We start from the raw sequence: 14,219 nt of genomic DNA on the forward strand, positions 1-14,219 counted from the left end.
CAAGGCTGCCTGCTGCAGCCCAGGCTGCTTTGCCCAAGCAGGCCTAGACTGACAGGGATTTAGAATCCCACCTCTTCATGGGAAACTTCATTGGAATCTTTGAGAGACGTTGCAGTGGACTGAAGATCAGTGCCAGTGCCTACCTGGAGACAAAGCCTTTCCTTCAAGATGTCCAGGTCTTTCTTCAGAGCCCCTTTGGAAATTTCACTCTTGGTCAGTGCAACACTCAGGACTTGAGCGGTCTCTTGCCATTCCTTCAAAGCAGCAGCCCCATGCTCCAACTGTTCCTGCTTGGCTTCCCTCTCCACTTCCAGTTGTTGGGTGTTTTCCTTGACACTTCGCATCTCCGGTGTTTTCATTTCATTCTTCTTTTTCAGATCTCTCATCTGCTCCTCGTACAATTCCCGTTCACGCTGCCAAAACAGGGAGGTCACTCATTCCCTCTCTCAGTTTGCTTTTCATACCAGATCAGGACTCCTGCCACAGGCAGGCAAAGGCTGCCCCTCTCTCTCTGCCTCTCGGGATGCCTCAGACCTTTGCTGGGACCGCCCTTGACGCTGAGTCTTTCCCAGCTCACTCAGCCCATCCCAGCTCCCTTTCTGCCCTTCCCCGACCTCTTGCAGCTCCACTCGAGTGTTCCTTTGGGGAGCAGCTGCCAGAACTGCAGCCAGGATTCCAAGTCCACGCTAAGCAGGATTTAGGCGGTGCCATGAGGATGTGCTCTCCAGCAGGGAGAAAGGGAAGAGCAAACACCCCCAACATTTCATTCCCTGCAGCTGGGGTGACAGGAGTGGTTTTTGAGCTCTCCTGTGTAGAGTTTCCATGGCACCATCCCCGAGAGCCCCACTGCCCTCTCTTGGAGCAGCAATGGCCACATCAGTCTGTCATTCTCTGCTGCCACTCAGGACGAGTTCTCCCCTTGCAGGCACACGTCCTTATCTGCATCAGCACTTTGCTTTTCTCTCTTTTCTCCCCACTGGCTGCTCTCTGATGGCCAAGGCCAAACACCTTTCTATTAACAGCAAACTTGGCCTTCTCACCCCTCGTTCCAGGTCCAGGTATTTGAAATCTGGACGTGGGTTTGGACACGAGGAATTGCCCAGACCATGCAATGTCCATAGAGACAGTGTGGACATTGAGAACTACAGGGCACAAAACTCCAGCATGGAGGAAAACCAGCAGCCTCAGCACTAACTGGCTTTGACATGACTACGACATCTTTTCCTCCTTATTCAGAAGAATGCAGTTTGAAAAGCTCAGCTGGAAAGAGGTGCTCCTTAGAACTATTAACACAAGGGCCAAACATAGCTAGGAAATGGCCCTTCATGGCATCTGCCGTTCTCACCAGCACATCCTTCCTTTCCTTCTCCAGGCTCTCCAGTTTCCTCTGCAGAGATGCCACCTCCTGACAAAGAGTCACACCCTCTTCCTTCAGGGCAATGGCCTCTTTCTCCAGGGCAGTTTCTCGAGAGGTCTTCTGGTGTTCTGCCCTCCACATCGCTGCAGCAGGAAGGAGAAGGAGAATGAGAACAGCAAAGCAAAGGCAAACTGATGTGCATCCTGCAGGGACAACAGCACTGTCTTCTTGGCCTGCCTGTGTTTGCCAGCCCCTAAGGCCGCAAGGGCTTCCAAAGCTGACAGAAATGAAGGAGAAAAAAGCAGGACTCCAAGGGGCAAGGTTCAGAGGAATAGGAAAGTGTCTTTACTCTTGGGCTTGTGCAGAGTGAGCAGTCCAAGAGAGACAAAGGAGCGGGGATGCCTGTGCAGCCCTGCTCCAGAGAGGCCAATAGCCTGGGGGCTCTGGCAGGGCCTGGAGTTGGGGGGAATCGAGCTGAGGCATCCAGCTACAGCTCCTCAGCACAGACACAGCACCTGAAAGGCACCACCTGTGCACGGGATCAGCCATAGCACAGCCAGATGGCACTGCCAGCCACGGCATCTTCCTCGAGAAAAAGCTTTCACTGGCACTGGATGGAGAAATCTCCTGCTGGTTGTTCTTCCCCTCTGCCATCTCTGGGCACTGCCCTTTTCCTCTGTGTGGCATCAGAGATCCCTGCTGGGACAGGATGGGGCAGCGGGTGGGAGAGGTGAAGCTGTACCTGCTTGAATTTCTTCCAACTGTTTCAGCAGCTCCTGATTGCTGGCTCTGAGATTGTCCCTCTCAGCCTGCCCCATGCCCAGCTCCAGCTCCAAGGCCTGTATCTTCTTCCTTGCATCATTCTGGAAGAGGCAAGAGGAACAGAATCACCTGTCAGTGCCACTGCTGGCAGGAGACAAAGGGCTACAAACACTAAAGCAGAAATAGCCCAGGTGGGAGAGGGCAGCTGGACCGTACTGGTAGATGTGATCGTGATCCTCCTTCCTCCCCATGCTAGTGAGACAACCCCCCTACAAGAACTTCCACCCATCCTGGCCTTGGCACTCTGCTTGTCCAGCAGCCCAGCAGCAGGACAGGATTTCTGGGTGCATATTACCAGATCTTTCTGGGAATGCTCCAGGTGCTGCTGCAGGTCTTGCAGAGCTGCTGACACTCTGTCCACTGTGAGCTCTGCGGGGACATCCCCATCCTGAGAAGCACTTAGGCCCAAGACATGACCCTTTTCTGAAAAGAGAAGACATTCTCTTTCAAGATTTAATCCAACAGTCTCCAACAAACAAGGCCTCTTTCTACCTAGGAGGAGGTGCCTTTGTCATTGTCCTAGAGCTCGCCTTGCAGCAGGATGTGTGTCACAGGCTGACGTTATTTTGATGACCACTAATGTCAGCACTGCCCCAAAGACAACTGCATGGGCCCTGTGGCTTGACAGGACTTGGGCCCTTCTCCCTTCTGACTCTAATCACTTCTCTACAAACAAACATGGACTTGTGTCTCTGCAGGGAGACAAGACTTCCCAAGGCCTGAGTCAGCCTGAACTGACAGGGTGAGTGTGTCATACCAGGATGACCAGGAACCACCCCCTCGCTCCACCTGCTCTCCCAGCCTCCCACACTTGCCTGAGCTCCAGGTGACCAAGTCTCTGCTATCCCTGATCACGTGGTGGAGAACCAGGAGCAGTTTGTCCAGCTGGGATTGAGTTTCCTGGTGAGCACCACTGGCCTGCTGACACTTTGTGGCCAAGGCCTCTGCTCTGTTCTCAGAGCTCTGGAGCTTCCTACGCAGCTCAGACACCTCAGCCTCCAGCACCTGCACAGAGTCCCTCAAGCTCCGTTCTCCTGCTCGGGACTCCTCCAGCTCCTGCAGCAGCTGCTTCTCTCGAGTTGCCTGGGTAGCCTCCATCTCCAGCACTGCCTTCTGCAGGGCCCGCATCTGGAAGATGGATGCACAGAGCCTCAGGGACAGGGCTGCTCCTGAGGCAGCAGAGCAGGCAGTAGAGCAAGTAACAAAGGAGAAATGACTTCAGGCAAAAAAACATGCCCAAAACAGAAGGCACAGAGCCAAGGATTCCAATGGAAACAAGTGTCCTGAAAATAGGGAAAGGGAGCCAATGGGCATCCTTGAGGCTGCAGCTCTGAACACCGGCTGAACTGGCTGCGCTGGAAGTGCCCTCCCCAGCCTGCCATAGCCACGTCTGTGTGCCCACATTGCTCGGTGCCCAGCACAGGCACCAACTCCATCTGGGACAACACTGCTAACAGAGGGATGGAGAAGCTCCAAAGGAGTCTGCTGCTGCTTCTCCTCCCACATTTCCTGCTGGGACCCGGGAGAGAACGGAGGAAAACATCGGCAGCAGACACCAGATCCAGCCTTGGCCTGTGGGTGCAGCAGCACCCCGGGGCAGAACACGGCAGCAGTGGATGCTGCTGGGAGGGGAAAGCAGTTGGGGCCTCCAAGCCAAAGGTGATGATGTGTGTCCCTGGAGAAGAGGACGCCAGGGCACAGATTACCTGGGCGTTGAGCTTCAGCACTTGTCCTGTGCGGTTTGCACAGAGCTGCTCGGCCTCGCGAAGAGCAGAACGAAATTGAGACACCTGATTGTTCAGTGCCTGGTTCTTTTCTTCCAGTGTTCTGAGGCACAGGTTCTTTTCCTCCAGAGACAGAAGCAGCCTAAAAGGGAAGCATGCAACTCATTACTACACGGTATCACATTTTAGGAACTCTTAGGACTCGCACCACCTCGGGGAAAACTGCTCTGTCTGATGAGGTTTGTCTAAACAACGTGGCTGTTTGTTTGTTCCCCCTGCAGTCACAGCCCAGCATGTGCCCACTCTGCTTTTATTCATGAAAGAATGAGGAGTTCCTGCCTACATGTCCTACCTTCTTCTTGAGATGGGAATGTGAATATAGACCTAACAAAGTCTTGCCATGAAGAGATTAGGGGAGAGGAAGAGTTTTCTTCTGACTACCCAGGCTCCAAGGGGGAAAGGTTTGGTCAACATGGAAGAGACATTTCCTTGCCCCATCTTGTATGTCCAGGTAGGAGGAGCAGCACCCTACAGCCAGAGGATCTCGGGGAAGTTCCCTAAGATCTACCAGCACCCATCCTACTTCCAGCTGGAGAAACAAAGGCCGATAGCAGAAGTGGCAACAGAGCCTTGGAGCACAATCTGATGGAAGATGCAGAAACCTGCAGGCAAGCAAGAGGGCCCTGCCCTTTCTTTGTCTTCTTCTCGAAAGAAGAATCCTGTGGCAATGAAGACTGGCAGGACTTGGTCAGCTGGAGGGGCCCCGCTAACCTTGGTCTTGTCTCTTGCATTCTTTGCACAGTCAGTATTGCCTGTGACTCTGGAGGCTGGCAGGGACCCTGCTTGAGCCCCCCCAGGCACCTGGGGGCATTTTCTGAGGAACGATGCAACAGAGACATTCTTGGTTCTTGGGTGCCTTTGAGGGGAATCTGGCCTAGGTCAGCAATCAGGGCCTTGAGATGGTTCTGCCAAGCAAAGGCATCAGCATGCCAGGCTGGTCCAGATCCCAAAGGCTTCAAGTTACAGGACCCAAGGCGGAGCTGCTGGATGTGTCCAGCTCCTTACACTGCAGCTTGGGCAGTGTTAGCACACCCACCTCACAACAGAACACACCCCTAGAGGGAAAGAGCTACTCCAAAAGCCTTTGTCTTCAGAAAAACTCTAACTGAAGGCTTGAAAGAAAAGAAAATGAAACACAACATCCAGACAACCAGACGCGTCTGCACGGAGAGTTCAGAACTCTGCCACGTAGGAAATGCTGCCAGAGCCCCTGGCAGGTGCAAAGATGGCAAAGAGGGAATCCATTCCCACAAGGCAGAGTCCCACAGGCTTTCATTTACCTGGCTTTTTCCTTCTCTAGGGTGTTCAAGGAAGCCCAAAGTCCCGAATTTTGGCGTGCCACTTCTTCCCATTGACTCCTTTCCATCTCCAAGTTCTTCAGGTGCACTTGCAGCTCCTTGTTCTGATGTTCTGCCTCCTCCAGCATCTTCTGGAGCTGCTCAACCTGCAACAGCTTCTGCCTTGACTGCTTCTGGGCCTCCCTCACATCTTGCTGGGCTCTCTGAACAATCGTTGCCTGGGACTCTCTGGAGGCTGCCAGCTGAGATGTCAACTCTCCCACCTCCAGTCAAACAGAACAAAGCAGTCAGAGGCTACAGCCACAGCCTGTCACTGTCAGCCACAGCAGAGGCTGTGAGAAAAGGCAAAGGCCAACTTTCCATTTCTCCCTGTCCTCAGAGCACCAGATTCACAATGCATACGGACAACTTGTTTCAATCTCTACGTGGCCCACCAAGGGCACCTGAAAAAGCACCTCCCACACCAAGGCCAGCAAGAAGAGGCCAGCAGGAATCCGTGCTGATGGTTGCTGGCCAACAGCCCAGAGGACTAGCCCAGCTGTCCAGGGCAGCAGCTGAGATTCAGCAGAGCACCGAGGGTCCTTCAGAGCAGCTGCCAAGGAGCCCAGAGCACGAGGCAGCCCCAGGGACCACCCCAGCAGCTGCTGCTCTGCCATGGAAAAGCAAGAAGGGCACAGACCCCCTGCTGGATGCTGCGGTGCCACTGCTCTTTCACTCACCTGCTTTTGTAGAGCCTCCCTCTGCTCAAGGAGGAGATTCATTTCCTCTTTGATGCCTCGTAATTCTTCCTTGTGCCTCTTCTGCGCTGCCTGGATTCCCCTCCGAGCTTTCTGCAGCTCAGCTTGCAGCTTTGCCTGGATGGTCTGGCAACAAAATGCAGAGCAACTTCCTGCGACCTGCCCTCAGGCTCAGCTTTTCCCACTTGCTCTCTCAAAATCCCATTCCTTCAGCGACTTCTTTTGGCTTCTCTACCCAGCTCTGCTTCCATTGTAAGCCTTGCTTCCCGGGCCTGAGCTCTGGAGCTTGCCAGGCTCTGTGCTGCCAGGGCCTGAAGCAGCCCTTGCCTCCTGACTCCCAGCACCTGCCTTTTGTGCCTTTGCCACTGCCCTGCACTCTGTTCCCTGCCTGCTCAGACTTACCTGCCCCTTCTCTTGCTGCTCTTTCACCTCCTGCCTGAGCTGCTGCACCTGCTGGCAGGCTTGGCTTAGCTGTCCCCGAGTTTGGAGCAGTGTCTCTGATAAAGAATTCTTCTCCTTCTGCTTTTCCAGCAGGACCTGCACAGAAGGAAAGAGCAGAGGGCTTGACACTTCCCCTGCAAACTCTGTGTGGCAAGAGGCAAAGACTGATGGGCTCACGCGCTCTCAGAGCACTCGGCTGCTGCTCCCCTGGGCCACTGTCTGCCCTGGGGGGGACACAGCTTCCCAGAGAGTGACTTAGAACACAGCCCAGGAGACATCTCTGGGTTGCTGTTCAGAAATACTCCAGGCGAGTCTTTAAAAAGATTTGTCTCTTGTCAGCGTTCCCGCTGCGCCCTCCCTGTGCCCACAAAAGAAAAGTCCTACAAACTCAGTTTGGCTATGGACACCGACCAGTACACACCAAAAGAGGACCCTTAAGAGAACAGTGAAGATCCTCCGAGGTAAGTCTTAGGAAAACAGAGCACAAGAGCAGCACAAAAATCCCAACGGAAAGCTGATGTTTCTGCCGGGCTTCCTGTGAGAGGGCTCATTCCTGGGCCCAAAGATAGCCCTGTTCACCTTTCACCTCCCCAAATTCAATGTAGAAGACATGGAGGGCATGCTCCACACAGCCCCATAGCCTGCCATCTCCCACAGCTCCAGCCTTGCAAAAAATCACACCAATTCTCCTTGCACAATCATTACCTCTCGCTCGGCATTTTCAAATCTAGTTTGTTCCTCTTGTCTTTGAGCCTGCAGGGTGGCAACTTTCTGCCTCATCTCAAACAGCACCTTCTGGTGCTCCTGCTCTCTCTCTGCCTTCTCTTTTCCCCATTGCTGCAGCATCTCCTGTATGTCTGCATGGTACCTTTCCCGCTCAATTGCCTGAGGAGGGGAGGAAAAATCTTCAAGTTGAAGTCCCCAGGCAAGCTCCTCGCTGAAAAACGTGAAGCTTCATCCCTCCCACAAACCCCAACCTGAAAAGACAACAGCACTGGCTCTCTGCTCTCCAGAAACCGTGTCCTGTCAGGGAATTTAAAAGGAGGCTCAGCAGGTGCAAGGATCCCAGAACCATGGAATCATTTCTGTTGGGAAAGACCTGCACAAGCATTGAGTCCAACCATTCAGAAAAGGAGGTGTCACCTTCTGGCACCCTGATGCCCCAGTCACAAGGACTGAAGGACCGGGGCCTGTTCCATTTGCTTCCAGCCCAAAGCTAATCCCTCTGTCCACCGTGGGAGCACAGCAAGACAGGAACCGAGTTCCCACGCCTGCAGCCAGCAGCACTGTTGGCATCTGCTCCACGCTGGCATCTGCTCCGTGGCAGGTGGGACTCGGGGAAGATCCTGCCCTGGGCCGCCACGCTTTGGGTGGGCACTGCCCAAGCTGCTCTGGAACTCGCCTTACGCCCTCACGGAAGCCGTGGCTGCATTTACTGGCCCAGCACCATCCTGTGGGTCTTCACGCGCCTCCAAGTCCGAGCCGCCGCCTCTCCTGCCCGGCCCAGCAGCGGGAGGCCTCTGGCAGAGGACTGCTGCCCTTTCACACCCTCAGGCTCTGCTGGTGCTAAACCAGCCCCCAGGGCCAGCTTGGACAATTCAGAAGCGTATTGTCACCTACCAGGTCTTGCAGGAGCTTGTTTATTTCCACCTGCTGAGCAGTTCCCTGAAGCCTGAGGCTTTCGTGACACTGCTGCTCTACCTGCAAGAGCTGTTGTGCTGTGTCTTCCTGCTCCTGCTTCCTGAGAGCTCTCTCTGCTTCCAGCTCACGTTGGAGGCACTTCACTTCTCCTGCAAACACGACCAACAGCAAGATTCAGAGTCTTTACTGCCTTTACTGACTCAGGCCCTTTCAGTGTCAGCGTAGGAGGGCCCTGCCTCCAGCGCCACCGCTCCTCAGAAGCCCTGCAGACAGAGGAGGCTTTACAGCAGCTTCTCTAGGTGGGGCGGCACCACAAACAAAGCACACGAGGTTCTCACCTTGTAGCGCCTCCTTGGCCTGTGTGACTGTGAGCACTTGAGCCTCCAGATGGTTGCTGGTGATCTCCAGCTGGGATATCTGCTGCTGAGCAGCAAACAGGCTGGATTCCAGGCTCTCCTTCGCTGACCTACAGGTTGCAAATACGGAGAGACATGAGCTGCTCGCTCCTGACACTCCCGGGCAGTTATTCCAGGACAACGTGGCTCAAGATGCCCAGGCCTGAGAATGCAAAACGGGTCGCATGGAAACTTGTACAGAGAAGGCCCATTTGTGCCATTTCAGTAGCAAAGCAGGGCCCTCTGAGGGAGTGCCCAGGCCTTCCTTATGGCCTGGCACAGCACAGACAGCCCAGCCCAACGTGACCTCAACAGCCGAACCTTCAGCTGCTCTTCCTGACCTATGACCCTGGCTAGCTGTGCCCACACAGGCTGGGCCGAGGAGCAAAAGCCCAGCCTCTGCTCACAGCCCTTCTCTCATCAGCACTTCCAAGCTGCTCTGCAGGGGGACAGAACAGACTCTCGTCCTGGCTCACTCCTGACTTGTTAACTCTCTTCATCATGGACATAAAGGTACATAATTTTCCAGACACTCTGTATTTAAGAGACTTCAGAACTACTTTGCATGATACAGTAAAATCTCATGGTCATGGCAGCACTTGTAAAAATTCAGAACACCATGTTGTCTGAACAACAACTACCTGAATGCAGAGACTGCAGTTTAAGCTCCTGCACGGTCAAGGAATAGACTTGCCACCTTTCTTTTAGTGTTGCCAGCTAAGCAGGCAGTAGCCCAAGTCTTGTCCTTCTTTGGAGAGTGAGAGGGACCATCCAAAAGGACCTTGGCAGGTTTGACAGGTGGGTGCCCATCAACACAGCAAGAATCCCCAGGGGCTGTCAACAATTCCAAAGAGGTTTCCCTGCTGCTCTCTAAGCAGCTCTAGGTCCTGCCTCACACTTCTCAAGAGTGTGCTTGGAAGCAGAAGGCCCTCAGCATTTTCAGCAGGAGCCTCTGGCTTCCCCCTGAATGGCAGCATGCTACTGCCAACATCCCAAGGTCAGAGCCTGGAGTTCTGAAGATGAAGCTTCAGTTCTGAAGATCAGGATTGTGTCAAGCTACTTAGGAAGGAAAGAGGGATGTTCAATGCCCAGCACAAGGAACTAAACCCAAGAGAAACTTGAGGTTTCACTCAACAGCTGCATGGTTTAAGTACTACTCAATTCAGGGCCGGGTGGCTTGCTTTTGACTTCCCACACGAGTGTGCTTGGCGGCACAAACAGGAGCCCAAGGCTCACAACAGCTTTGCTGGCTTTAGATGTCAGAAAAATAACCTTCACATTGTGGCATATTTCTTTTTCTTGAGACTTCCATTTTCTGTCCATGCAAGGTAAAAGCATCCGGAAAGGGTCTCCTCCCTGCCTTTACCTGGTCTCTGCCAGCTGCTTGGAAAGGTCTTGTTGGTGACGCTCCATGGCTGCCAGTCGGCCCTCAAGGGCAGCCTTCTCCCGGCCCAGCAGCTCCTTCTCTCTGCACACCTGGGCCAGTGCGTGCCCTTGGCCAGAGGGCTCCTGGTGCAGCTGCTCCAGAGCCCTGCTCAATGACTCTTGCTCCTGGGAAACCTGGAAGCAGGACAAGGTACAGCTCGAGCCCTTCCTCAGGAGCCCTGTGCAGAGCCAGCCAGTGCCACCTCGCAGGCAGCCAGAGGACAGGGAGCTCCCGTGCTCTGGGCTCAAAGTTTCACAGCATCTGCCCTCTGCAGCTCCGATACCCTGGGCTGCCAAAAGCCTCTGGCACTGTTACCTTGGAAGTGCTGTGTCAGGCCCTGCTGGCTTGCCTGGCACCAGATTGCTCCTTCCCAACAAACATCCCTGCCCCAAATTCTGTGTTGTCACCCAAAAATACTGCATCTTCCACAACTGCCAATACACTTGACTCTAAGCACCAGCAGTGCAGCTGCTGTTCAGCCCTCGCTACAGAACTCTGCTCACTTCAGTCCATCACTGCTCACCCCCACGTGTTGCCTCCCCTTGCCTGGGCAAGGGAGAAGCAGATCCCCATGCCCGGCTTTTGGCCTGGAGCTGATCTGAACAGCAAGCTCCTGCACAGCCAGCCCAGGGACAGGGAGCAAACTCTCCTTCTCCCAAACTTCAGAGCATTCCACATGGGAGCAGAGCACAATGTGGGCAACGAAGCCCACGGGGAGAATGAGCCTTCAAGCACTGCTGAGGCCACGAAACTCCTCCAACTCTTCTTTCCTGACACCACGGGCTTGTGGCTGCTGGGCTGGCTGGCAGCAGAGAGCCAGCTGCTCCCACCTCCTGCTGGCTCTGCAGCGGGTGCAGCCACAGCAGCTCCAGCACGGTGCCCTCTGTCTGCTCTGGAGCAGAGGAGCTGCCAGCCCTGGGAGCAGCGCTCAGGGCTTGCCTGGCTTGGGGAAAACAGCTCAGCTCACAGCTGCTACTCTGCTTTCTGAGGGACATGTGCCTTGCCAAGGGTTGTGTTCCTCCCACCAAGGAAGATGATGTTCTCACCTGTCCAGAAGTCGACCTGCTGTGCTGGGAAGACGGGGGAGCATCCACTCTAATGGTATCCGAGAGGTAAACATTCCCAAAGATTCTCTGGACACTCCTCCCTTCAGGTTCCACCTGCAGGTTGGATGGGAGAAAGGGTCACAGAAACCTGTCAGCAAACATGGGGCAAAAGGACCTCTGGACATCAAGGCAAGGAGATCTCTGCTCACAGACCCTCAATTGCACCAGACAGCACTGGGGGCAAAGAGCTCTCGCTGGGGGCTGTGCAGGAGAGGCCAGTGTGTGTCCGGGGACACGGGGCCAGGGAGGGAGGCAGCGGAGTGAAGGTGCCTTTGTGAAAGCCATGGGCTGCCACAACAGAGAGAACAAACAAAGTGGTGTGCCCACAGCAGGGACAGGGAGAGGCAAGGAAACAAGCAGAGGACTCCAAAGCACTGCCTGGGCACACGAGTCATGATCCAGAGGAGCCTGAGGCTCTGCAGAGGCAGTGAAAGCCCACTTTACCTCAAAAGTTCTCCTGAGCTCACGCTTCTCTGGCTTGTCTGCTGCTGCTGCTGCAACCTGGTCCCGCACACATTCCACACCCCTCCTGGAGTGCTCAGACAGCCGCTTGCCCTCTGCTCCAACAGCCTGCTGGGTATTCAGAGAGGAGATGATTCCCTTATTTCAAACACCACAAGAGCTGTCCCTCAGAAATCTCCATCTCGGGAAGCATCCTCGAAGCTCCAGCAGTGCAGCTGCTCTTCAGCCCTCGCTACAGAACTCTGCTCACTTCAGTCCATCACTCTGCTCACCTGCTCCATTCCTTTCCACACCAAATCCAACCCACACATGTTGCCTGCCCTTGCCTGGGCACGGGAGAAGCAATTCCCCATGCCCAGCTTTTGGCCTGGAGCTGATTTGAACAGCAGCTCCAGAGCTGCCTCAGTCATTCCAGGCATGCCAGCAAACAATCTGGCAGCCAATGGTCTCTGGCTGGAGCCAGGCAGACACACAAGGCTGCCTGCTGCAGCCCAGGCTGCTTTGCCCAAGCAGGCCTAGACTGACAGGGATTTAGAATCCCACCTCTTCATGGGAAACTTCATTGGAATCTTTGAGAGACGTTGCAGTGGACTGAAGATCAGTGCCAGTGCCTACCTGGAGACAAAGCCTTTCCTTCAAGATGTCCAGGTCTTTCTTCAGAGCCCCTTTGGAAATTTCACTCTTGGTCAGTGCAACACTCAGGACTTGAGCGGTCTCTTGCCATTCCTTCAAAGCAGCAGCCCCATGCTCCAACTGTTCCTGCTTGGCTTCCCTCTCCACTTCCAGTTGTTGGGTGTTTTCCTTGACACTTCGCATCTCCGGTGTTTTCATTTCATTCTTCTTTTTCAGATCTCTCATCTGCTCCTCGTACAATTCCCGTTCACGCTGCCAAAACAGGGAGGTCACTCATTCCCTCTCTCAGTTTGCTTTTCATACCAGATCAGGACTCCTGCCACAGGCAGGCAAAGGCTGCCCCTCTCTCTCTGCCTCTCGGGATGCCTCAGACCTTTGCTGGGACCGCCCTTGACGCTGAGTCTTTCCCAGCTCACTCAGCCCATCCCAGCTCCCTTTCTGCCCTTCCCCGACCTCTTGCAGCTCCACTCGAGTGTTCCTTTGGGGAGCAGCTGCCAGAACTGCAGCCAGGATTCCAAGTCCACGCTAAGCAGGATTTAGGCGGTGCCATGAGGATGTGCTCTCCAGCAGGGAGAAAGGGAAGAGCAAACACCCCCAACATTTCATTCCCTGCAGCTGGGGTGACAGGAGTGGTTTTTGAGCTCTCCTGTGTAGAGTTTCCATGGCACCATCCCCGAGAGCCCCACTGCCCTCTCTTGGAGCAGCAATGGCCACATCAGTCTGTCATTCTCTGCTGCCACTCAGGACGAGTTCTCCCCTTGCAGGCACACGTCCTTATCTGCATCAGCACTTTGCTTTTCTCTCTTTTCTCCCCACTGGCTGCTCTCTGATGGCCAAGGCCAAACACCTTTCTATTAACAGCAAACTTGGCCTTCTCACCCCTCGTTCCAGGTCCAGGTATTTGAAATCTGGACGTGGGTTTGGACACGAGGAATTGCCCAGACCATGCAATGTCCATAGAGACAGTGTGGACATTGAGAACTACAGGGCACAAAACTCCAGCATGGAGGAAAACCAGCAGCCTCAGCACTAACTGGCTTTGACATGACTACGACATCTTTTCCTCCTTATTCAGAAGAATGCAGTTTGAAAAGCTCAGCTGGAAAGAGGTGCTCCTTAGAACTATTAACACAAGGGCCAAACATAGCTAGGAAATGGCCCTTCATGGCATCTGCCGTTCTCACCAGCACATCCTTCCTTTCCTTCTCCAGGCTCTCCAGTTTCCTCTGCAGAGATGCCACCTCCTGACAAAGAGTCACACCCTCTTCCTTCAGGGCAATGGCCTCTTTCTCCAGGGCAGTTTCTCGAGAGGTCTTCTGGTGTTCTGCCCTCCACATCGCTGCAGCAGGAAGGAGAAGGAGAATGAGAACAGCAAAGCAAAGGCAAACTGATGTGCATCCTGCAGGGACAACAGCACTGTCTTCTTGGCCTGCCTGTGTTTGCCAGCCCCTAAGGCCGCAAGGGCTTCCAAAGCTGACAGAAATGAAGGAGAAAAAAGCAGGACTCCAAGGGGCAAGGTTCAGAGGAATAGGAAAGTGTCTTTACTCTTGGGCTTGTGCAGAGTGAGCAGTCCAAGAGAGACAAAGGAGCGGGGATGCCTGTGCAGCCCTGCTCCAGAGAGGCCAATAGCCTGGGGGCTCTGGCAGGGCCTGGAGTTGGGGGGAATCGAGCTGAGGCATCCAGCTACAGCTCCTCAGCACAGACACAGCACCTGAAAGGCACCACCTGTGCACGGGATCAGCCATAGCACAGCCAGATGGCACTGCCAGCCACGGCATCTTCCTCGAGAAAAAGCTTTCACTGGCACTGGATGGAGAAATCTCCTGCTGGTTGTTCTTCCCCTCTGCCATCTCTGGGCACTGCCCTTTTCCTCTGTGTGGCATCAGAGATCCCTGCTGGGACAGGATGGGGCAGCGGGTGGGAGAGGTGAAGCTGTACCTGCTTGAATTTCTTCCAACTGTTTCAGCAGCTCCTGATTGCTGGCTCTGAGATTGTCCCTCTCAGCCTGCCCCATGCCCAGCTCCAGCTCCAAGGCCTGTATCTTCTTCCTTGCATCATTCTGGAAGAGGCAAGAGGAACAGAATCACCTGTCAGTGCCACTGCTGGCAGGAGACAAA

The 14,219-nt window shown here is 54.4% G+C and overlaps 1 protein-coding gene across 1 annotated transcript in view; it reads right to left on the reverse strand.

Annotated features, from left to right (window-relative positions):
- The window catches only part of LOC138101659 (centrosome-associated protein CEP250-like), a 69,763-nt gene that overhangs the window by 12,007 nt on the left and 43,537 nt on the right, over positions 1 to 14,219 (reverse strand). Inside the window, exons 14-25 of the mRNA XM_068999433.1 lie at positions 14,041 to 14,107; positions 13,287 to 13,441; positions 12,013 to 12,354; positions 9,842 to 10,035; positions 8,456 to 8,546; positions 5,981 to 6,109; positions 5,244 to 5,524; positions 3,886 to 4,045; positions 3,098 to 3,307; positions 2,100 to 2,187; positions 1,346 to 1,500; positions 72 to 413 (exon numbers count right to left, since the gene is read on the reverse strand). Of these exons, the coding sequence (XP_068855534.1) occupies positions 72 to 413; positions 1,346 to 1,500; positions 2,100 to 2,187; positions 3,098 to 3,307; positions 3,886 to 4,045; positions 5,244 to 5,524; positions 5,981 to 6,109; positions 8,456 to 8,546; positions 9,842 to 10,035; positions 12,013 to 12,354; positions 13,287 to 13,441; positions 14,041 to 14,107 (2,214 nt within the window). The remainder of the gene's footprint in view (positions 1 to 71; positions 414 to 1,345; positions 1,501 to 2,099; positions 2,188 to 3,097; positions 3,308 to 3,885; positions 4,046 to 5,243; positions 5,525 to 5,980; positions 6,110 to 8,455; positions 8,547 to 9,841; positions 10,036 to 12,012; positions 12,355 to 13,286; positions 13,442 to 14,040; positions 14,108 to 14,219) is intronic.

This window comes from Aphelocoma coerulescens, unplaced genomic scaffold, assembly GCF_041296385.1.
Source record: "Aphelocoma coerulescens isolate FSJ_1873_10779 unplaced genomic scaffold, UR_Acoe_1.0 HiC_scaffold_39, whole genome shotgun sequence".
Lineage (NCBI taxonomy): Eukaryota > Metazoa > Chordata > Aves > Passeriformes > Corvidae > Aphelocoma > Aphelocoma coerulescens.